This window comes from Prunus mume, linkage group LG2, assembly GCF_029339155.1.
Source record: "Prunus mume cultivar Tortuosa linkage group LG2, ASM2933915v1, whole genome shotgun sequence".
Lineage (NCBI taxonomy): Eukaryota > Viridiplantae > Streptophyta > Magnoliopsida > Rosales > Rosaceae > Prunus > Prunus mume.
In genome coordinates, this window is record NC_142699.1 from 45,580,829 (window position 1) to 45,605,360 (window position 24,532).

A 24,532-nucleotide genomic window follows, 5' to 3' on the forward strand; every position below is an offset into this window, starting at 1 on the left:
ATGGGTTGTAAAATATAATTTGGTGCTTTTGAATTGAGATGGGTTTGGCTTAGTTGTTAATTCCTGTGATTTTTGTTGCTACAATAAAGGTCTCTCTGCTTATTTGTTGTTATGTCCTAACAGTCATAAGATGTTTTGAATGATAACTGATTTGTGCATAACGGTTTTGACGTTTAAATGATTTGAGACAGAAACTGCGAACACTTTCTTTTTTTGAAATTAACCATCGAGTTGGATTATGATCTGGTGAGTGATTTTTAATTGATACGTGTATTTTTTTGCTGTGATCTGTTTGGTAAGTGATTAATATGCCATTAGTATCATTTGTTCAAACCTGCAGCTCCTTATTTGTATTTTTTGTCATGGGTTGTAAAATATAATTTGCTGCTTTACTTATATTTTTTGTCATGATGTAAAATATAATTTGCTGCTTTACTTATATTTTTTGTCATGGGATGTAAAATATAATTTGGTGCTTTGCTTGTATTTTTTGTCATGGGATGTAAGAACCAACTAATTTGATCTTTTGTCTCTGAAACTTTAAAAAAACAGAAGATGGAAAAATCTGTAAAAAAGGCACCTTGTTCATAAGAGCTTTTAGCTGGACAACAAAAAAAGGAGCTGGAAGTGAATCTGATACTTTTAAAAAATGTAAAATTGGGCTCAGCCCAAACCGATAAAAAAGAGAACCGACCCGAGAACCGAGGCCCATGCGGTTCGGCCCATTTTCGGGTTTTGCTCTAACCCGACCCGAACCGAGAACCGAGCTCCTCATCGGTTCGGCCCGCGGGTCAGCCAAAATTTGACCCGACCCGAACCGTGCGATTTGTCCACTGAAGAAGAAGAAGAAGGAGATGGAGCGCGTTTGTGTCTTGGTCGGGAGGGGTATATTGGTCCACTGTAAAGAGGAGGCTTGAGAGTAAGAGTTGAAATTCTCCTCGGTTTGATGGGCCATAGGTGGGTATTGTCTCCTACAGATTTGAACAAACGCCCTTGGGGGGCTTGTTGTGGTTATACGAGAGCTTGATCATTGATAATGCTGATGCAGATACAAGAACAAACTTGGGGGGCTTGTTGTGGTTAAAATGATCATTCTGATGCAGATGGAAAATGGCTGCATGGGTGCTTGGGAAGGCCAGTCAAAATAACCCAATTGTTCAGAAGCAGGTATGCTCTGCAATATGCATAAACTTTTTTGAATTTTTTTTTATGTTTTGTGTGCGTAGAGGTTTTACTTTCGGGTATTAGAGTTAAGAAGACTTGTTTGACTAAATTGCAAGCACATCAGGTTCTGGAACTTGGGGCACTGTCCAAGCTAATGAAGATGGTGAAATCTGACTTTGCTGAAGAAGCCACAAAAGCGTTGTATGCTGTTTCGGCCTTGATCCGAAACAATGTAGCTGGCCAAGAGTTGTTCTATGAGGAAGCTGGGCATTTACTCCTTCAGGTGACTAATTAAAATGAATAAAGCAAAGCATTATAATGAGTGGTCTATTTTTCTAAACCGGTCATTTCTGTTTGTAGAACATTATGAGTGAATCAAGCATTGATATCAGACTTCGTAGAAAAGCTGTGTTCCTTCTGGGTGATCTTGCTGAGTGTCAATTGGAAAATAGGGAGAAGGATGAGCTACCCTTTTTCAGTAGTCGCATTTTCTTGAAGTCTGTGGTTGATCTAACATCATCCACTGACCTTGATCTGCAAGAGAAGGTCTTTTCTTAAGCATTAGTGTAATTGCATTTTGTTGTTGTTGCTGAATTTCAATTATCATCTTTATGACATGCCTGAGTCATTCTAGTTATATTTTGATGTGCTTACTGCACTTGCTTTGCTGATTGGTTAGACTAGAACGTAGGTGATTCTATAATGCCAGTAATGATGATCAGTTTTTCTTCATTTGCAAATAAGCAGGCGCTTGTTGCACTTAAGAATCTTCTGCAACTCAAGACAACTGAAGCTCTGGTTTTTAAGGACTTTTGTGGGTTGGATGGTGCATTGGAGAGATTGAGGCAGCGGCTGCAGGATTTAATGGTAGAGGAAGAGCACAGGGATTATGTGATGGATGTGGAAAGACTCCGGAGTGAAGTGCAGCAGATTTTTGATAGAAAGCTGGAAAAGGTGGCTACTGGACTAAGTGGTTTTGGATTGTAATCTGTTTACTAATTGTCTATTTGATTGGTCTTATCTGAACAAGCATCCTGTAATTTTGTTTGAACGACAGGTAACACGGTGAGTTCCCACATGATGGGAATGCTATCCTTTGCCAACATTACTTACTTGGAGACGTCTGTTACTCTTGTGTTTATGTGATGCTTTTGACCATGGATCTGTATATATCGAACATTTTGATGTAGTCTTTCCCTTGAAGAAATACAAGGGCTAGGTTTTGGTTGTAACTCGTAGTCATAGATTGACAGATGAAACTTCATGGGCAGAAATGTTATATGTTAGACTTGATCTTTTTGGAAAATGAATTGATACTGATACATTCATGTCCTTCCAGATTCGTTCCGTTTTCGCACATGTGCATTGCTTATATACGTTCGGTCATTTCCGCAGTGTGCTTTCGTCTCGACCTGTTCGGGTTTGATGTGATATCATTTTTTCATTTTTCACATATCCACATTTATGTATGTATTCTTGCATGTGTCTTCTGTTCTTTTTGGGAGAATTCTTGATAAACTGTTAAATAGGGGGGAAATATGGGTTTGGAGATTGGATAAAAAACAATGTTTTTTTCTATAAAATTGAACAAGTATTTATTGATGAGGTAAGAAAGAAGATTCAGTTCCTCTTTGTTGTAGATTGCTGCTCAAAAGTCTACTTGACCTGATCAACTGATCAAAGGATCTTCACTCTCATTAGTCGACTGACTTTTGGTGTCAATTAAAAAAGCGCTGTCGACCTCACGTTAACTTCAGTTTGTCGTGCGAAAAAAGCATCTTGACTTGGGCGGCTGACCCTGAGCATTCGTGAACAAGTTTCTAACGGACTACCATTAAAATTACTCCAGCGCAGAACAAAGAGAAAATTTTCTTGCATCCTCAAATAAGAGGCCGTCTTTAAAGAACCATTCAAATTTACTTTCTGCAAATTTGAAGCTTATTTGAGTATTTGGTAAAAATAATAAAAAGATTTAGTCTTGTCATCCCTAATCGAAATTATATTTTCTGTACAGACTTGAAAAACAAAAGAAGCAATTTGATGCTTGATCCCCTTTCGAGTAGAGTAGTTGAACCTCGTCCAATCAACAATTTTTTTTTTTCTTTCCGCAAAAACATATTTTTATATTGAAAATAAATGTCCAACTAAATTGCTTGCTTATTTAGTTCGGGGTAGGTATAGAACACTTCATATTTTAAAGGTATCGCAAATATCATTTGCAGGGACAAAACAATTATGGTTTATAAATATTATAAAATTGGGGCCCAATCAAACCAACTAAACCAAATCTGGGTTGAAGAAATTATTATTATTATTATTATTATGGCAAATATGTAAATGGTGTTTTAGGGATAATGGTGGGTGGAAAGATATGTTTGTGTTTTTTTAAAGGGATTTTTTTGTTCAAATGTCACCTAGACTTATCCCAGTTTCAATTTGTCACATTAAAGAAAAATTTAAGAGAAATGTCATCTTAATTTTTCAAAATCCATAATTTGTCATCTGACTTTAACACCATCTAATTTTTCATCAATTTTAAGGGATAATGAGTGGGAAAATAAAATTGATGGAAAAATAGAATATGTGGATAAAAATAACAGCACTCTTGGTAAAATATGGACGATTTAACTAATTCAATGCTTATAGATATGCCACAACGGCTGCAGTAAGTTTATTCCCTTTAAAAAAAAAACTAACGCTGTTAGTCCTTTCACAACAACCAAAAAATAATTTGAGATTAAGAGGGGTTTAGGATCTGGATCCATTTGCGGGTCGGGTCGGGTATTGTAGTAGGTTTGTCACTGTCAGAGAGTTTCAGACAGGAAGACTAGTAAGTAAATGAGAACACAAAACCAACGAAAAATACTCAGAAAAAAAAGGTGTGCTCTTTGCAGACACGTCTCGCAATTTTGTTAGAATTTGAACCATCGATCGATCATCTTTGCATCTACCAGTCCATCCCAGACTTTGAATCTTTGAAAGAGAGAGACTTTCTGTGTTGCTGTTGTTGTTGTTGCTCGTGGACTTTCTAATGGCTTTGCAGACCAATAGCACCAATGCCTTGCTCCCAAAGTCCGTACCCGTTTTCTCTCGGGCCGGTGAGGTCCGGCTCCGGACCCGACTGGTTGGAGCTGGAATCTGGGCTCGGAGGAGAGCGGGAGGGGTTTGTATGATCGCATGCAAGAGCAGCAGCAGCAGCGATGGTGGCAAGAAGGCAGGGGGAGTGCCCAATTCCAACTATGTGGTGCCGTTAGACAAGTCGTTTTCATCTTCCAACTCTTCCTGCATCACCCGCCCTCTCGTTGAAATCCTCAGAGACCTCAACAAGAGAATCCCTGATAACATCATCCAAGCACCTCCTCACCATCACTCTACCTTAATCCCCTGGTAGTTTTCATTTTCTGTTTTTGTTGATTTTCTCTGTTCCCAATCAAATCTCATGTAAAGTTTGTGTATTTTTGTATTGGGTAGGTACCATGCGAACCGGATGTTGAGCTTCTACGCTCCTGGTGTGTCCTCTCTTCACCTCAGCTTCTCAATTTGACCATCACAATTTCTTCTTGTTATTATCATTTCAATTTTGTTGTTGTAAAAAATCCAACCTTTTTTTATTATTATTTTCAGACAATATTAGGCAATCTATTTACTCCCTTCTATAACCAATGCATAGTAGTTCGTGTGTTTTTCAACTGTTATTATGTGTTCTATAGTACCATAGCCTGTTCATCAACTTATGCATCCATCCATGTCTGCTTTCAACAAGCAATTAGATATCTGCATCTTCATTTTTCACATGCATTTTGGCAAGGACATGTCATATTATGTGCGCATACAAATGCTTGGGCCCTCTAGCGGTGACTAGTGAGTCATTATATGGTTATTGCATTCAGCATTGTACTCGATTCAAATTCGTTTGGTTTGCAAACCCCAATGCGTTATGAGTTTGAGGCAGAGTCTTAAGGTTACCAACCCATTTCAAATATATTAGCAGGAACTTCGCCAACTACTCTCTTGCCATTTAGAGTGGATTTCCGACAGTAAACTTATTTTAATTTCCTCCACCCTTTGAATGTTTATAATTCTCTATATGTTATTACTTGTTAACACTCTTTTTGGCAGGATGGTGTGGAGAAATCCGTGATGTAATATTTTCTGACAATGGAAGTGTGACTGTGGTATACCGTGTCACTATACGTGGATCTGATGGAGAGGTATTGCTCTTCTTCCATTTAGAGTGGTGTATTTCTATTTTACCCTTTATCATGTCTATTAACTAATAATGCTGTTCAACAATACTCATTCCACCTTAGTTGTTACTTCATTACATCTGTTTTCTGTCTCTTGTTGTGAGCGGTTTTGGTGGTGGTTGACTAGCACTTTTGGGTCTTATGTTTAATCTTATGAAAAGTTCCCTTAGTATTAGCTGGTTCTTTTATACTCCACTAAGAGGGGAATGTGTTGGTTTTGAAGGTTATGATCTATAAACTTTAATTTTGTACACATGTCTGAATAATGATTTCAGTTGAATCCGAGGTTATGAAAGATGCTAAGCATGATGAAAAATAGATGGCATAAGAACTTGGGAATCTGTTGATCTCTTTCAGAGTATTCTGTATTTAATTCTGAGGGATCTCCATGAATTTTCCTTAAGTGCTAAAGCATCTAGGGACCTCCTTTGGTTAGGGAGACAGTCTATTGAAACCTAAGGTTATTCTGATGATGATCCTGGTATTCTGGGAGTTAGGTGTGGTGATTGCCTTTTGTACTACATTAGGTGTATGATATGCAAAGGGCTGGAAATCGCTGAATTATGTCTTTATGGGAAGTTGTGATTGCAGTCTTGAGAGTAGCCAATTGACTAGATACTCTTGCTTCCATCCAAGTTGTGGGGATCTTATTTGTGAATAGTAAGACATAGAAGATGATGATAGTGTAAAGAGGATTATTAACAGAACCTCTTTCCTCTAGTCAATTTTGTTTGCTGATGTGCTCTATAGCATTTTCATAATGGTTTCTAAGATAGACTTGGGTGGGATAGAAAATGTTTTTGCAGGCGAGTAGATGATATCTAAAGGGGCACAAGCCTTTTACCCTGGACAATACACTTTTGAAACAAGGCAACTGAATGAACTGAAGTAAATAATTAGAATTTGTCTGTCTCTTCCAGTTGAAAACTAAAGGCAGTGAGGTAACTTGGTGTTCAATTACTCCTTGGATGCTTTTTTTTGGGAAGTGGGGTTTTGACCATGTTTAATGTGATTTAACTGCCATGGATTCTTTTCATATCCTTTATCTCTACAAGTTCAGTTGTAAATCTCATATGCTCTAAGGTGCCCCAAGTTTGATCTTTCAGTTAACAAGACACGAGTGACATAATTAAAGAAAAAAGAAGTCAATCCAGTGTTACTTTGGCTATTTGCGACTTGACCCTAGGATGATAGAGTTGAACATGAATGATGTTTTATTACAGTCCTAATTTCTTACAGATGTTCTGACACACCAATTTCAGGCACACCGTGAGTCAACTGGAACAGTATCACCCAGTGATGGCCACAATGCCGATCCAGTTACCGCAGCGGAGGAAATAGCTTTCTGCAGAGCATGTGCTCGGTTTGGCCTTGGCCTCTATCTGTATCATGAAGATTAGACACAGGACGGCAGGAGGGTTGACCTGCTCACTGTGGCATCTTTTTGTTTAGTTCGTTGTGAAGTCAGATAGCACGTTCTGCCTGTTGATGTAAATATCTGACAAATGAGCTGTCATATAAAGTTTATAAACTGGTCTCATATTTATATGGTTCAGATTGTGGGAAACAAATAATGGTGCGAACACTGCAGATCCATTCATGTCTAATGCTGTAGACATTAGATGCAACGTTAGATATTTATGAATCAAATGGAACAGTCTTCTCCTTGTTTCAAAATGCTTGTTGTTTCTGTTACACCTTACAAACCACAAATGATGTACATCTGCATTTAAACAAAGGCTTTGGTGTCTAAAAACAAGTTTGATTACTTCTATAATTGGGCGTCTCTGAAATTACATGAAATGAGGATAAAACTGAATATGAACAAGATATGTTTCCAAATCAATTCCTTTCATTGTCCTGTTTAAATATCATATCCTTGTCTAAGTGAGATAACAATTGCTGTCTCTCATGTGTATGCTATTGTTTGTCCAACTTCTTCACGACTTCAAAAGCTTTGGACCTGTATTGGAAGCTATCCAAGATACAACCACATCCACAAGCAGGCCTATGTCTTTAGATATTTCTGCACGAAGGATCTTTGAATCTACGCCTAATGAGTTGCCTACTTCTTTAGCAACTGTCTCCCATGGCGTCCCCACGGTGAGATTGGCCAAAATCTCACTTCCACGATTTACTGCATCTGCCATTGCTGGAGGCACGTCTGGGAGAGCCTGCACGATAGAAATATTATCTAAATTGCTTGTCTCTTTGACAGAGATGGACAAATTGGAACTGCACTCAGGGATTCTAAGCATACATTTCCATAAGTAAAAGCTATGGAAATATATTCCCCACTAAATGGTTGGCACAAAAATCACCTGTTGCAAAGGAAGCCCGTGATCTCCAGGCAATAAGCGAATTGACATGTCTAGCATAGAACTGATGGCTGAATCTGAACTTAGCAACTGTGCTAATATTGAAGTCTCATCAATTGTATCATCCTGAAACTTCACCAGAAGATTCCTGGAAATACCATAGTACGATTTTATCTGAAGAAAATGTCAATAAATGGAAAATGTAAGTTGTAAACCTTAACTAAAATTTGAATTCTTATAATAAAAAAAGTACAATGATTTGATTAAGGGAAGCATAGAATTAACTTGTAAATAGTTATAGGTTTGCTTACAAGTCGCCGAGTTTCTTCAGGTTTTGGAACAAAATCTTCTCTTCCCTTAACTAAGTCCATATACAAGGGAGGGAGCTGCTCAACTAAAGGAAGAACTTGCTTCATGATGGGAGGACTAAGGTTTTCAAATTGCTTCAAAGTCATTTCTGCCTGCAAGCATTTTCATAAGAACTGATGAGACAGTTGTTACCAAACATATTAATCACTAGAAATGAATAAATGCACTTACTTGATGAGATGATCATATAATCAAGCTTTATGTGGCATGGTTCAAAAACTAAAATATACAGATATATAGACACGCACATATATGAGACATTAATAATAGAACTCCCACCCCAAAGCGGACTGTTGGTGATGATGCAATCTGTGATAAAATTGGTCCGAGGCCTTGAGCCACTGGAACAAGAACAGGTGAGAACAGAGGAACAGCTGAGCTTGCCTCCTGTTAAATCAAGGAAGAACAAAAATTTTAAATCTCAAATGTTCTACAGAAATAGTTTGACAAACCATATGTAGAGTGATTCTGCGGATGTCTGCATGTAAGTTTTAATTCTTATTTTTTGTTCCTTTTCCATGAAGTAAATATGATGCATGTGTTGAGGGCATGAGATAAGAAATGAATGTGTCCAATTCAACTCATTTCTTCCTAAATAAAAAAAGAATTGGAAGACAAATGTAAAAGTTAAAAAAGAAATAATCTTGAAAATTTCTATCCACTTGGTCACACAAAGAAACTAGGCAAAAACAAGGGGGAATATAAAGGACGTGCTGCTAAATTTCTTTCTATAGAATTATGAGCTGAAATGCTGCACCTCTAAATTTTTAAGAGAAGATTCCACCTCTAGTCATCTCAATTTCTTCTCTTCTCACCAAGTTCTGACATTTATAATAATGAATTCAGGAGGTCAAATACCTTGTTATTGAATGCCATCAACACATTCCCATTTCTTTGAACAGCATATCTTGAACCTGACCGGAGTCACTAACGTAGTGAATTTCTAAAACCCCAATCATTTGCACCAGTAAGAACAGTTTGTTAGGGAAAAACTAAAAGGCAATACCGATCAGAAGGTGGATGACAGATCCCAAAGAATGGCCAATGCCGAAAGTAGGAAGATCTTGAACCTGTATAATCAAGAATCTTAGGTTTTGTATACCTAGGGAAGAAAATTAAGCAGAACAACAAACAAACAGATTCTGAAAATAATAAATATACACACACCGTCTCTTTAAGAAACCGATAACACCGATCGAATTTGAATTGGACTTCATCTGCAATGAAGAAGTGATCAAATCCACTAGCATATGGTGTTGCAATCACCAAAATACCCCTACAGCACAGAAAAGGCTGAATCATATTTTTCTTCTTTCTTAAAAGCAGAAAACTCCATCATAATCTACCAATAGTAGATAGACTAGGACCAAACACAACTTTCTATAACAACCACATTGCTCTGGACCTTTAAAAAAATCAGGTTGAATAATGTAACATAGGGATCCAAAGTGTACATACATATATAGCTATACTAGCATGATATGGACTATACAAGCTCATTATTAGACAACCAAAGTTTGAATTGAATCTCACCTTTCTGAGAGGCGCTCAAGAAACATGCGGTAGGTAAGTTGAGGGGCAGCTCCAACAAATATGCCACCAATAAAATGTACAACGGCCTTGGGTTCTGAGGTTTTTGGTTTGAGAACCCATGCCCCCTGAGATAGATAATGATAGATTGGTTTAGTGCGGTTACGAATCCTTCACTCAGAGAGAGAGAGAGAGAGAGAGAGAGCTGCTTTTGTATGGACACTGTCCAACATATACTCCTTATTCCTTGAAACATTGTTAGCCGGCTTTCAAGTCAGACTTTTATGAAATGCTCAAGAAAGTTTCTTGGATTAACACTTGCAGCCACTACCTGGTTGGTCTAGTCGTCTTTCATGTTCAGTGTCCACTAAGATTAATTCTCAGGCTGCTTCAGTCCTTACTAATGACAGCATAATTTGTGTGGGGTGTTTGACATATATTGTTTGTTTGTATGGTTTTGAATATTATAAATCTTGCTTTTGTGACTTAACAAAAATAATATGCAATTCGATCAAGTTTCAACCTAAAGCCAATTTGCATCTAGAATTCACCTGCATAATCTACTTTTAACTAAATAAACAACCTGTAAATGATTCCCAAGACATAATTCATCACAGCAAATAAACATAAAAGAACAAAATTTGAAATCCTGTTATTGGTCAACTTATCCAGAAAAGCTTTGTGCATTAAAAAAAAAAATGTAAACGTGTGATCATCTGAAAAGCTATAAGAGAATGAAATGAAATTACACCTCCACTTGAGTCCAGTCGCTTGAACCAGGCCAGCGACCTTGGGATTGCCTCACAGTCTCTGTAAGTAATCTGGAAGTAGATAAAAGAACAAGCTTTGAATTGGAGGGTAGATTTAACCCGAGGGCAAACAAACAATTGCATCAGCCATTATAACAGAGCTGAAAGAAAGGGGCATAACAAAACATAACCTCTCAATCTCAGAGTAGAGCTTAATCCCAGTCGGCTGTGGAGCTTGCGGTTGTGATTGTTTCTTGGTGGCATCGTCATCATAGTTACAGTAAATTCTCCTCCGAAGATGGCGATGGGAATTTGAAAGCCTGAAAGTACGACTTTGCGGTTGAATTAGCAGCCGCTTGTTGAAAGATTGATGAGGATGGAGATGGGGATGAGGCTGCGGGCTCCTTACCCAACTGGCCATGCTTTTTTCTTGTGAAAGACGTCAAATTGTTGTAACAACAACGAAAGCTTATATCTTCTCTGCAAATTCCACTCTCCTGTCACTCTTCTTCAAAATGGGGAAGCTAGTTTCATCTTCTTTCTTCAGCTTTCAACATAAATAATCAGAAAATATGGTGATGTGGCCCAACCTGAAGGCCCACACCCTCCAAACGCCCCTTTTCATTGGTTCATCATGTTGAAGTCAAACGGCAATATAAATAAACAAGATTTAGTAAATAATAAGAAAATTAGGCATTTCCTATTACAACTCAATTATTTTGGTGCAATTTAATACTGATATATATTTTTCTTTTTCTGATATGTTTCTTCTTTTTGGCATGGAGTGTGAAATTTGCTTGTTTATTGCTCATTTGTCTTCTTTTCCTTCTTCCATCTCCCTTTCTCACTTCGTGGTATCTTTCTCCATTTTACAATTTAACAATTCACTTAGCATGTTTGGTCGTCATAAGGAGGTATTACATTTTTATTTTCTACATGATTTGTTCTTCTTGGTAAATTATTCAATATTCATTCCTATTGGGAGCTTTTCGAGTAATGATTTTATGTTAATGATTGGTTAATAATAATATTTAGGGAGATTCACTATAATATCCAATATAGGAGCCAATTTCAAACGAAAAAATAAACTCCAATAAATATATATATTTCACTTACGTAACTAGTAAACAATCAAATAATAATAACATACATAATCTTCATACAATTAAATACATAATCTTCATACTACCAAAAAAGTAATATATAATCTCCACAAAAGTCTTTATCCATGACCGTACTTTGTTTTGTGATGAATGTGAAGACAGAAGATAAAAGAAGAAGAAGAAGAAGAAGAAGAAGATAGATAGATAGATAGATAGAATGACTTTCATAGCATAAGGCGTTGCTGTTGCTTCTAGGAGGTTGTGTTTGCAATGCTAACGTGAAAAAGAAGTTGGAGCGTCTTGGAACTTCTTGGTATGAGTTTTTATTTTTTTTAAGGATTTGAGGTGTTTTGTAATTATGGTAAAGTGGTAAGAGTATTTTTGGAAGTTAATAAGAGAAAATAGGAATGGGAATCGTATCGACTACTTCTCCCTTATTAATATGATACCTAATTTTGAGGGTATGTGATTATGGATTTTGAGGTAGGACTCACTTATTTTTTCAATCCTGATTGCAAGTAAACGCAGGGAAAGTCAGGAATGGAAATCATTCCCTTTCCTCCCATACCCATTATTGATACGTAAACATGCCCAAAATTCTTATTGTAGTATATTCTTATTTTCGTGTATCAAAATTTGCTTTCTTTCCTCTATATTGTATGCCAACTTTGGGTTGCTCAACGAAATACTAAAAAATGGTTGAATAATTTCACATAGAAATGTATTTATTAGGATTTCAATATTGTAGATTTCAGTTAATAGAGATTCATATTTAAGTTAATAAATTCATGTGTAAACCAAATCTTTGAAGGTGTCAATTAAAAACAAATGAATGCCCTGTTTTGTAATTGGACAAACTACAGTAAACCCCTCAACCTATAGGGTCATTTACGAGTGCATACCCGATTTTGGGGACATTTATGAGTACATACTCAACATCGCAGAAAATCTACAATTTGCCCCCTCTATTAGCTAAAATGTTAGTGAGTCCGTTACATGATGATTTGTCAAAAGTGGGACCCATTTTTTTGATGATGTGGACTTCCACGTGGACCAAAAATTAATAAAAAATTAATTAATTGTTTGAATTATTTATTGTTGTTAAACTAATTCAAATTTTTAAAAGCAAAATTAAAAATAAAAATAAAAATTTGGCAAAAATGAAAAGAAAAAATTTATCTTCGTCTTTTTCTCTTCCCACACCCCACCAACCCACCCTTCCTTCGTGCACACCGCCTTCAAAGCCATCGCCACCGACCTTATTGTCGTTGTATAGAACCAAGGGTAAGATCTCCGTCCTCATCAACTGCGCCAACCTCACCACGACCTTGTACAAAATCGATCAGCCCTCTCGCTTCCGTCTCGCCCCTCATAGATCGGAAGATGAGAAATTGAGAATGGCGGTGATGCATTTCCAGCACAAACCTAAATTCTCAGACTAAAAGCCACATCCTTTTTGGGTCTAAGAGATCTGAACTGGATTGCAGGCTGTGATTCTTGACTCTGAATCAAATGGGTTCATCTGTAGATTCTGAAAGATTGTTCAATAGACAAAGACCCCTTCACGAGATCCTTGGAGGATGCCTTGGTAAGTCATCATCTTCATCATCTTCAGATTCTTCGAGGAAGATTCTGTGCAAGACCGACTTTGCAGGTCCTGGGAGGATTCTGGAAGCCCTCTCTACGTTCAAGGGCCATCTCTCTCTCTCTCTCTCTCTCTCTCTCTGTTCCTGTTCTTAAGTTTTTCTTTATAAAATATTTAATTTTTATGAATTTATAATGGCTGAAGTATTTTATTAGCTAGTTTGGAGAAAACATTTGCTCGTTTGTGAAATTATTGGCTGTACACTCTCTCTCTCTCTCTCTCTCTCTCTTTTTGTGAAATTGTTGCTGGTTTGTTGTTTTTATTTTAAGATCTTTCTGTTTGGAGAAAACAATCTTTGTATGCCAGTTTAGTACTCTTGCATATGAACTTCTTTTTAGCCAAAAATTCAAGAATCTTTGTATGTCAACGGAGGAGAAAGGAGCTCAAGGTCTCGATTCCGTCTCTACCCTTCCCAGAACTTGGACCCAGAGGTGAGGTGGTGGGTAAGGGGTGGGGGCTGCTGGGTTTTGGTGTTAGGGGAGGTGGGAAGGGGAGAGGCAGTTGATGAAGACGGAGATCTTGCCCTCGGTTCTATACAACGACAACGAGGTCGGTGGTGATGGCTTTGAAGGCGGTGTGCACGGAGGGAGGGGGTTGAGGTTGGGAAGAGAAACAGACGAAGATAAATTTTTTTTTCTTTTGATTTTTGCCAAATTTTTATTTTTATATTTTAATTTTGCTGTTTAAAATTTGAATTAATTTAACAATAATAAATAATTTAAACAGTAAAATAATTTTTTTTATTAATTTTTAGACCACGTGGAAGTCCATGTCATAAAAAAAAAGGGTCCTACTTTTGATAGATCATCATTTAACAGACTCACTAATTTGATTAACGGAAAGGGCAAATTATAGGTTTTAGTGACGTTGAATATGTCTTCATAAATGTCCCCAAAATCGAGTATGTCTCGTAAAAATGACCTATAGACTTGAGGGTTTATTGTAGTTTACCCTTTGTAATTTTACAAAGGTGGATTTTATGTTTTTTTAATAATCCTTTGCATTATGTATCGTCGGTTTGTGACCAGTCAGCGAGCTTCTCTATGCTAGCAGAAAGTCTGGATCGACAGACGAGAGCCAAAGATGAAGCCTGTGTGCTTATTTCTGAACAAAATGCCTAAACTCAAACGCCGGCTGCTCCTGACCGTGCTGCTGCTGCTGGCAGTCTCTTCAGCTTCATGGTTGGCCATCTTTCTCCTCCATTCGTCAGAAGAACAAGGCAGCCCTTCCAATTTGGGTCGTCTCTCAGCTTCTCCTCCCACACCACACATCACTCTTCCTGTAGATTCAGGTCCTTACCACAACTGGCAGCTCTTTGCTGCTGACTTTGAAGACATGATCCAAAGCTTCAAGATTTATGTTTATCCCACCAATTCTGCTTCTTCTTCTTTTGCTTCCTCTGCTTCCATTTTCCTTCCCCACCCAAACCCATTCGACCCAATACTCGGAAACTACTTCAGCGAGCACATGTTCAAGCTGTCTCTGCTTAGCAGCTCCCTCATCACCACCAACCCAGAAAAAGCCCATCTCTTCTTCCTACCCTTCTCAGTCAATCTCCTCAGAAATGACCCACGTGTCCATTCTGAGCCGTCCATTGCAGATTTTGTTGCCCGATACACCACCAGCATCAGCCAAGATTTGCCCTTCTGGAATGCCTCTCTAGGCTCTGACCATTTCTATGCCTGCTGTCACTCTGTTTGTCGAGAGGCCTCCTCCAAACATTTTGGGTTGCGCAACAATGCCATTCAGCTCACTTGCTCCTCCAGCTACTTCCAAAGATTCTATGTTACCCACAAAGATGTTGCCTTGCCCCAAGTTTGGCCTCGTCCTCCTCAGCATGCCCTCAACCCCCCACATGCCAGGTAACCCTTAAATCACGCACTTTCCTCAATTGAGATTTGTATTTGTAATCCAACATTCTAGTTGATATATTTTATTTTTGGATTGCCTAGATTCGCAGTTTAACAACATAACATAATGTGTGATATTTTTCCGGATGCAGGGATAAGCTTGTGTACTTTGCAGGGCGAATTCAAAACTCTAATATCCGGCAGCAGCTGGTAGATTTATGGGGCAATGACACATACATGGATATATTCCCAAGTCAACCATCTTACCCTTATGAGGAGGGGTTTAGGAGGAGCAAGTATTGCCTCCATGTTAAAGGCTATGAGGTCAACACTGCCAGAGTGAGCGATGCCATACATTATGGGTGCATTCCTGTTATAATTTCCAACCACTACGAGCTTCCATTTGCCAATGTATTGGACTGGAGCAAGTTTTCAGTTATTGTCAACAATGGCGATGTTGCCTTGTTGAAGAGGACATTGTTGTCGATAACAAGACGAAAGTACATGAGCATGTACCATAATTTGTGTAAAGTCCGTAGGCATTTTGTTTGGCATGAGACTCCCAAGGGCTACGACTCTTTCTACATGACTGCATACCAGTTGTGGCTCAAAAGGAGCTCCCTGCGTCTGTCTTCCTAATTGAATGGTTGAGGCTTTGAAAATTGTATATTTTACACTTGTGAAGCATAAAATCGTGCCATGCCATGTATGGCTTGCACCATATTCTGAATCACATATTCAAGGCCAAAATGTAATCCATCCACAGTGAAAGATTCAACGGATTCTTCTTCACAATAAAAGAGTAAATAGACATCTCAGTGAATATACAAGTAGAAACAGACTTCTATAATTCAGTTACACACGCTTTTGGAGGTTCTTATAACATTTACGTTTATTTATAATTAAAACTACATTTACTGTCCTGCGGGCTGTGACTGGTATGTGCGCCGCCTCAGCTGAGACTCTGGAGTAGGCTGCTGCAAGAAGATCCTTGTTGGATCATTAGGATCGACATACCTGCAAAATAAAAAATCATAGTTTAACCAGCGATCCTTCTCTAAATCCATTTGACTACAAGCACACATGGCAATTATGTGCAAGATATGTCACTTACGCATGTCTCATCATCTCATCAACAGGAGTTTGCGCTGCCTGTAAAGGATCAACATGAGGCTGTGGTCCTGCATTGGGGTGTTGATGTTGATTATATTGTCTCACTGAGGAGATCAAGTTGAAAAACAGTGGAACAAACGTTCCACAACCCCCTTCTTTGAACAAAATCTTGAATGAGTGAGTGGAATAAAGAGCCCCATGCTGATTTTCTGGAACTACCTAAATTAGTCATCAAGAAAAATAAGATCTCCAAAATCATAAATGGGTTTATGTACAATAATTGAAATCCTCTAACCGATATACTTACAGGCTCCACTTGACCAGAAATGTTGTTGCAGAAAAAAATTGGTTGATTGAACTTTTCACCATGGACATAAAGCTGAAGAATGAATCAACACAAAGGTCAGTGAGATGCAAATAAATGGATATAAAAGAGCGACAGCAAAAGACATCAAATTTGTGCCAAAACTGCACCAAGACAAAAGAATCCTTACAAACTTCAAACAAGCAAGCCGATCATCACAGACACGGCACTTTTTAGCCTTACACATAATAATAACAGCATTCACCTGAGCCCCTAGAATTAGGAACCAGTGAGCACCTGAAACCCAGCAACTGTTGGATAGGATAATATCCAACGGTCGTTAGAAATAGTGGCAAATTACTGCTGTGGGATAAAAGTGATTCACTGGGAAAATTAGGATTGCTGTAGTGGTGGATCATGGCTGGCTGTAGGTTTGTGACAAAATTGTGACATAAAAGGTTGATTAAATTTATTATAATTTTGAATTACTCTTTGTTAGATAATGGAAGTTAGATGCCGGGTTTTCAAAATCAGGATCCTACCTAAGATCCACAAGAGAGCACTTGAGATCCAATCATAAGATCGTATCAAGGATTTTACAAACTATGTGAAATAGCCCAAAGTAACATATATTAAAGTTCATCTAAATCACACTTATAATAAAAGGGAAAGAAGAACTCAGAAGTAACATCAAATACAAGTATTTGACATAAACAAAGTCTGAATGTAGCTCACAATACTCTAATCTTAACCTAAAATCTATTTTTTTTTTAACCTGAACATTTCCCATGTGTACATGCTAAATCTATCGTAGGAAAAATATCCCAATCTCTTCTTGAGACCACCTTCCACAGTTAAAATCACAATTAAAATAAGAACAAAAGTCCAGAGACTTACACCAGAGAACAATAAATGTTAAAACTTCCTTTGCTAACATATTTTGGCGTCAAAATAAAAGTCAGAAGCTTTGGTCAAGATACATTCACTTTGCAGGAAATCAAAACCACAAGTCATGGAAACCCCACAATCACACAAAAAGGGTTACAGAAGAATCATTAGGTGCAAAGAAACTTTGCGAGTTGACTCAGTTACAAGTGAACCTCTCAAAGATAAAGCAAAATAACGATGGAAGGAAAGCAATGTTGAGGTACAACTAAGTATCACATACCAGGGGCATATCAAAAGCAATAAAGTTTCCAACAGGCTTGTTTGAAACAAAGACCATGCGTATATTTGACAAGTAGATTGTCCCCTTTGCTTTAAGTCGACCACCATCAGATCTGAAAGTCGAAGGCAATACACAATTCAACACCAAATTATGCAATTGCTACACTGCTATCTTCCCACTCCAATAGAACAGGAAATGGGATTAAATTAACAATTTACTCATTTTTATTCTTGCACCCTCCCAACACAAATCAATCAAGCTACGATTTTGGGCATACATTCAATCAAATTTCAAATCAATACCCCATAATTTTTATTTATTCAAATTGGGTACTGAAAGAGCAGAATGAATGAATGAATGAATGAATGAATTAGTGTTGGCAAAATCAAATTAAAGCGCAAGGCCATGGTTCAAAGAGAAAGAGAGGCATCAATTAAATCAAACTTTTAAGAGAATATGGCAAATTGAATGATGATGAAGATGATTGAGGAGAAGGGAAATGAGAAGTGAGAACGAACCCAGGAATCTTATCGACCTCAAACTCGACGCCGTCTCTGGCGAGAACGAACATCTCGTTCACAAAAGGAACAGGCATGCCATTAGGGAACAGTTGAGGGTTCGCAGCCATCTCTGTCTTCTCTCTCAATTTCTCAGTTTTTGTCTCCTCCTTCGTCTGCCTCCGCTGCAGAGGGATCAAAATCCACCACCGCGTTGCTTCGCTTTGCTTTGATTTTGATTTGGGATGGGAATTTACCGAATCGGACACGTATTTAAAATTGTTCCCACGCTCTCACCGAACACTCCAGCACTTACACGCTTTCCGTAACCTTCTCGAATGTAATCTGTATCCTACGCTATTTTATTTTTTGTCCTTTTTCATTTTCTTTGGGATCTTATTTACTAATTGAGAAACATTATCCACAAAAGTAACTTTGGTAAATAGGAATTCATTCAGAACATTTTGCACAAATTTTACCAGCATCAAGAGTAAAAAAAATGAATACAATTTTTTAATATTTACCTTAAAAGCTAAAAATAATATACTTTCAATTGATTATTACTTGTGCTTTAATTTTCTTATTGTTTCAAGTAATTCACTCTCATCCCATCTTCCATGTCTCACCTTCCCTATTTTTTTTATTTTAGAAAACATCTCACCTTGTTACCAATGGAGAGGAAAACAAAATCCTAAGCCCTCTCTCTTCCTGAAAACACTCTTAGCGCCGTTTTCACTTTGACGTGGAGGAAGCCATTGTTCTTCTCCCTCTCCTCTCCTCTCCTCTCTAGGGCTGACATTTTAGACCGATATACCGCAAAACCGCAGATTATCGACCGACTATTCACTGCAATCAAACCGTCACTGCAGCAAAATCGACCGCAATTTTTTGTTTTTTTGAACCGACCGTACTGTGTCAATGAGATTATGAAAATCTCAATTTTGCGGTATACCGCAAATAGTGTAATTAAATATTTATAAATATTTTATATTCACTAACAGCTATTAGATGAATCTAAGAACTAGGATTTCTTAGTTTCGATCAATCCTAGCCGTTAGATCAATCACTCGCACATCTCATCTCTCTCTCTCTCTCTCTCAACTCGTCGATCTCATTTATCTCTCTCAAACCCTTCACAAAAACACCACGACTCGCCTCTCTCTCAGTCAACTAATGTCGCCTCTCTCTTTCTCTCAGGCAACGTCACCGCCTCTCTCAATCACTCATCATCGTCGCCGCTCTCAGTCTCTTAGTCCACCTCACCGCCTCGTCTCAGTCTCTCTCTAGTCTCTCATCTCAGTCTTTCTATGTGTCGTCTCTTCTTTTCGGAGGGACACTCATCAACCTCACCGCCTCTCTCTATTGCTCATCATCGTCTCTGCATTGTTATCTCCTCCTCTTCAGGTAAACTTTTTACCCAATTTCTGAAATTGAACTTTGAAACTTTGAACTTTGACTTAGAGTTTAATCTAGCAATTATGTTTTGTTCATTATGTTAATAAATAATTTGTTAATTATGTTTAGGATATGTTTTAGGGTTAATAAAATTGTGAATTGATCGGTATTGAGGGTTTAGGGTTAATGTGATTTGATTGGATATGTTTTAAAATGTGAATTGAATAGATTCTGTTTATAAAGTATAATTTGATTACGTTGGGCTATTTTTGAGTTTAATTTGACGGAATTTAGGTTGTTTAGGGTTAATTAAATAGTTCAATTGAATTGATTTTGCTTTCGACCTTTAATTTGATTATGTTTACATTGTTTAGGCTAATTTTGAGGGATTAGGGCTCCGAATTGGAAATTATGATTTTCAATTGATTTGGTTTCTGTTTTTTTAGTTTAATTTGTTGTTTTGTGTTTTAATTTGATTATGTTTTAATATATTAATATACTTCTATGTTGTTCTTGTTGTGTTGTGTTTAATAGATGGAGTCTAGCCACTCTAACACATCTAATACCTCTAATCCCCAAACACAAACCGAAACACCCGAAACACAACCTCCAACTCAAACACAACATCCCACACACAAGGGGATTATTGTGGGAGATAGGAGGAAAACCCAAAAATTGAAGGTGTGGTTACATTGCACAAAACAAATAAAGAATGATGGTAATCAGGTAGAGAAGTTATAGGGGTTTGCAATGATTGCAAATTGGAGATGCCCGTGGACCCTAGAAAAAATGGGACAATGGGTTTGAAAACTCACAGAGAGAGGAGATGCAAGCTCTCTCCTCTATATCAACAAGGTGATGCAAATCAACCTACCTTGACTTCGGATACAATGGGTAGTGGATTGGTCCCTCACACATTTAATTAAAAAAAAAGAGTGAGTTAAAGATTGTGAGGTTCATCATTAAGGATGAGCATCCTTTTAGAGTCGTTGAGGGCTCGGGTTTTAAGGAAATGATGTATAAGGTGCAACTTCAGTTGAAGGTACCAAGTAAGAAGAAGGTTGCCGAGGGGGTGTGGGAGTTATACATGTTTGAAAAGGCAAAGATAATGAGCAAAGAGTTAGTATTACAACCGATACTTGGACATCGATCCAAAACATAAATTACATGGTTGTGATAGTTCACTTTATGGATAGTGATTGAAACTTGCATAAAAGAATAATTAGCTTCACGAAGATCACTAGTCACAAGGGCATTGACATAGGGAAAATCCTAGATGTATGTTTGACGGATTGGGGGTATACACAAGGTGTTCACAATTACTATTGATAATGCTTCCGCCAATGATGGGGTAGTTGAGTACATGGCACAAAGCCTAAAGGCAATGAATACTTAATGTTGGATGAGAAGTACTTTCACTTGAGATGTGCTTGCCACATTCTTAACTTAATTGTTAAGAATGGGTTGAAGGAGCTTAGTGCCTCAATTGAGGGTATAAGAAATTGTGTGAAGTTTATTCACTCTTCTTTGGTGAGATTGGAAAAGTTTAGAGGGTTTGCCATTGCATGTAGGATGGATAAGATGGCAAATGTGCCTACAAGGTGGAATGCAATCTACAAAGAGCTTGAAGCTGTGCATTCAAGGAAAGTCTTTAAGAGGATGTCCTATGATTGTGAAGAGTTTCAAGCTTACTTTCTAGAGGAAGAGAAGGTTAAGAAAGTGATGGTTAAGAGAGTGGGACCTCCAAATAATGATGATTAGGAGAAGGCATTAGCTTTTGTGCATTTTCTCAAAAAGTTTTATGATGTTACATTGAAGTTTAGTGCACCAAAACTTGTACATCCATAATAATTTTCCTAGAATTGGTTGGGTTACAAGTTCTAATAGAAACGAAAATGAAGGATCTTAGAAATCCTACTATGCAACGGGTAGCATATTCAATGAAGTTGAAATTTGACAAATATTGGAGGAGCTTTGAGGTTGTGAATAAGCTTATATTTTTGGGCAATGTGCTATACCCAATGACGAAGCTTCAAATGCTCCAAATAAGCTTTGGCAATCTTGGGGCGGATGCTAGAAAGCAAGATGAGATTGTTAATGAGGTTGTAAAGTGTTTGAATGATTTGTATAATGAGCATGAAGGGGTTGGAGATGGTGTTGTGAACCAAATTGATGAGGATGAGTTTGCACAAATTGGTGAGGATGTTGATGCCACATTTCAACTAATGCAACAACTTGTGCAAAGAAGGAAGGATGAGCAATCCGTTGAGATATCCAATGAAGTGGATAAGTACTTAGCAGATCCTTTTGAGAGCCCCTTGAACAAACAATTCAATATCTTGAATTGGTGGAAAGGGAGCCAAACAAGTTATCCAATTATTTCACAAGTTGCCAAGGATATCTTTGGAATTCCAAGTTCTACGATTGCTAGTGAGATGCTCTTAGCCTAGGCAAAAGGATTGTGGATTCTTTTAGAAGCTAATTGCATCCTGTTGAGGCCCAAAAAAGTCAACGGTTGGGCCCAAATAAGTTTTCGGTCCAATAGACTACTATATTAAGAAAAGTCACATATCTGAGTACACGAAGGCTCGTCATATGCGAGTCACACCCCACGCGCCATACCAAATAAATAATTCGTCATGTTAGGAATCGAGATTAAGATTATAAAATGCATTATCTTTGCAAATCCATGCTAATTATTCCGTCAGGCATAATAATTGAAAGCATGCTAAGCGATATGCCATGCCAAGCGACATGCCATACCAAGTAGGAAATCATTATTACACACCTAACCATGCTACAAGCCTAAGTGGGCCCAAGCCACTCGAATGCCCGGGGCTTGCTTGAGTGGGTTGTGGTATGGACGGTAATAAATCAACATGAGGCCCATTGATGGGCCAGAAAAATGGAAAGTCTCGGGTTGCTTGGGAGCCTCAAGACTCAAACCCATTTCTTAGGCCCAAACATATGGGTAAGCACAAGAGAGAAAAGCAGCCCAAAGGCCCAAGCAAAATAACATAACCAAGAAATAACCCAACAAAAAAAAAACCCCAATCAAGAGGCCCAATGTTTCACAAAAAGCCCATTTGCTTAGAAAGCCATCTTGGCCCTTAGAAAAACCCAAAATAGCCCACAAGAGCTTCAGCTTTTTTGAAAAGACAGAGAACATGTGAAGAGGTTGGTAGACTCATCAAGCAAAGCTCTGGGAACAAGTTCCAAGCGAGACGCCAAAGAACCAAGGAATGCTTGGCTGCACTGTCAAAAGCACCCCTTGGACCAGCATATATTTTCACTTCTTTTCCTTCATCAGATTCAGCCAAGGAAGAGGAAAGGAAAGAAGAAAAAACAGCAAACCAAGAGTGGAAGCTCCCACTGCACAGCTTCGGGAAAGGAGGATGTTGAGCCCCTAAATCCCCTGAATTCATGTAAATAGAAGAAGCAATCTTTGCCAAGAAAGAGAAGTCAGAGAAGAGGAGGAGAAAGGAAGAAAAAACTTAGCCAAAATAAGTAGAAGCCATTAGGGTTTCTTGAAAAATGGTGATTTCCAGCAGCTATAAATTGAGCCTTCCCCTACCCAACAGAGACAACCCACAACCTGCAGAGAGCAAGCTTTCTCTCTAACTTGCAAAAACTTAACAAACTCGTGCACTTTGTTCATCTTCTTCTCCAATTTGTTTTTACAGCTGCCAGAAGAACTCTGCCTTTCTTTTTCCTCTTTCCCTAGTCAAATTCCTCACAAAACACCTCATTCCTTACTTAAACACTTTCTTTTCTCATAAACCAAGCCTAATCTCTCTCTTAATGCTAAACTCATGTTGGTTTTGCTCCCATGCCACATGCCACTCATGCTGAGCTAAAAAGACCATCTGTAAGCATGCCAAAACTATCTGCAAGTCACCATTATTCTCGTTGGTGAAGATTATCCAAAATATCTCCTAAGGTTTTGCTGCCCTTTCGAGGTATTTTGGGGCTTAATTTTCGAACCTAAACAAAGGGGCAATCTCCTTAGTCTGCCTTTTGCAGCGCTCAGCCCATTAGCTGCAGGAAGAAAAAGTCCCCTACATAAATTGGCGACTCTGCTGGGGATTAAGCCACTATCTGCACCAATGCCTCCAAAGAAGAAGACCAGAAGCGATAAACCGGAGGAAATAAAGAGATAAGAGCATTCCCTCTTTCTTTTTCTTTTTCCTTTCGTTGGCTATCTACTTTGTAGAACAAACATAATATAGATTACTCACATGCTCCCTTTGCTTGTGTCTTAGATCTCCATTCTCAAGCAAAACAAGATCTTGTAAGAGGACTGGGGGCTTCAGACCAACGTGCAAGCCGCTGACCACCGTAGTCAATTGTTGAGGCTAACTCTGCGCGTTCACCTCTCCGCCATGATACATCATTAGCAAGTCTGGCCATCACCGTAAATCACCTTCATAGCAGCCCTCACCTCTCTAGAGTTGTGAAAACACGGTGAGAGAGGGAGAAGGAACACTTGCTCAATGCTCTCAGCCTCATCTCTGCGAATGGCTTCACCAAGATAAGATTTTTATTATCATGCCTTGTTGATCTCAATATAGTATATATATTTGTTTGTTGTTTTAAGATATCCATAAAATTTATGTTTCATTGAACAATCTCAAGCATAGACAAAAGCATGTGCATTCAAGTCCAAAAAAAAAAAGATTGATTGATTAGTTGTTATTCATATGGTGCACCAGCTTGCATCATTTTCTTGTTATGTATTAAACCACCTTTCAATTTTGCATCTCCAGACAAAATTTCTCAGGGCCTTATTCCACGCACTTTATTCACTTATCTTACTTCTTATCATTTCGTATCGATCCACCTTTGTGTTAATCAATCCAAGTTACACATTGCAATGTAGATGCCAACTATGCATGCTCAGTACTAAAATCATACCTGCCCAGCATGCTTATGTCAATTATGTTAGTCATTTGCAAGCTACAATGCTTATATTATTTTTATGCTTTGGTCATGCAGCATTATATCGGTCATGTGCAAGGGACCCAAGCCTCCAAACAACAAACAAGAAAACAAATGCTCTCATGTTTCCTACCCAACATCT

The 24,532-nt window shown here is 38.1% G+C and overlaps 5 protein-coding genes across 6 annotated transcripts; 3 read left to right on the forward strand and 2 right to left on the reverse strand.

Moving 5' to 3' along the window:
- The first annotated feature begins 992 nt into the window (after positions 1-992).
- LOC103322192 (ARM repeat superfamily protein) lies at positions 993-2,496 on the forward strand. 2 transcript variants are annotated; one of them, XM_089047228.1, is made up of 6 exons: positions 993-1,024; positions 1,087-1,167; positions 1,289-1,447; positions 1,525-1,710; positions 1,912-2,118; positions 2,222-2,496. In XM_089047228.1, exons 2-6 carry the CDS (start codon positions 1,111-1,113, stop codon positions 2,231-2,233), a joined length of 621 nt encoding a protein of 206 aa, XP_088903354.1. In that variant the 5' UTR covers positions 993-1,024; positions 1,087-1,110; the 3' UTR covers positions 2,234-2,496. The 2 variants fall into 2 exon arrangements, with proteins under 2 accessions (XP_088903354.1, XP_088903353.1); XM_089047227.1 differs by having other exon boundaries at positions 1,912-2,496.
- Positions 2,497-4,008: 1,512 nt separating this feature from the next.
- RAD52-2 (cobalt ion-binding protein) lies at positions 4,009-7,088 on the forward strand. Its single transcript, XM_008224084.2, has 4 exons — positions 4,009-4,551; positions 4,636-4,673; positions 5,284-5,375; positions 6,674-7,088. Exons 1-4 carry the CDS (start codon positions 4,196-4,198, stop codon positions 6,809-6,811), a joined length of 624 nt encoding a protein of 207 aa, XP_008222306.1. The 5' UTR covers positions 4,009-4,195; the 3' UTR covers positions 6,812-7,088.
- On the reverse strand, positions 7,049-10,918 carry LOC103322193 (Gut esterase (DUF1350)). Its single transcript, XM_008224082.2, has 10 exons — positions 10,569-10,918; positions 10,380-10,449; positions 9,632-9,756; positions 9,266-9,374; positions 9,105-9,168; positions 8,957-9,012; positions 8,378-8,485; positions 8,041-8,190; positions 7,733-7,903; positions 7,049-7,585 (listed from the first exon to the last, which is right to left on the reverse strand). Exons 1-10 carry the CDS (start codon positions 10,796-10,798, stop codon positions 7,352-7,354), a joined length of 1,317 nt encoding a protein of 438 aa, XP_008222304.1. The 5' UTR covers positions 10,799-10,918; the 3' UTR covers positions 7,049-7,351.
- A 3,165-nt stretch (positions 10,919-14,083) lies between these two features.
- LOC103322195 (putative glycosyltransferase At5g03795) lies at positions 14,084-15,696 on the forward strand. Its single transcript, XM_008224085.2, has 2 exons — positions 14,084-14,987; positions 15,128-15,696. Exons 1-2 carry the CDS (start codon positions 14,209-14,211, stop codon positions 15,612-15,614), a joined length of 1,266 nt encoding a protein of 421 aa, XP_008222307.1. The 5' UTR covers positions 14,084-14,208; the 3' UTR covers positions 15,615-15,696.
- Positions 15,697-15,741: 45 nt separating this feature from the next.
- Positions 15,742-18,399, reverse strand: LOC103322196 (classical AGP protein). The gene is made up of 5 exons (XM_008224086.2): positions 18,079-18,399; positions 17,561-17,672; positions 16,396-16,467; positions 16,090-16,307; positions 15,742-15,992 (listed from the first exon to the last, which is right to left on the reverse strand). The coding sequence occupies exons 1-5, from the start codon at positions 18,186-18,188 to the stop codon at positions 15,890-15,892; spliced, it is 615 nt and encodes a 204-aa protein (XP_008222308.1). The 5' UTR covers positions 18,189-18,399; the 3' UTR covers positions 15,742-15,889.
- Between the last annotated feature and the right edge of the window lie 6,133 nt (positions 18,400-24,532).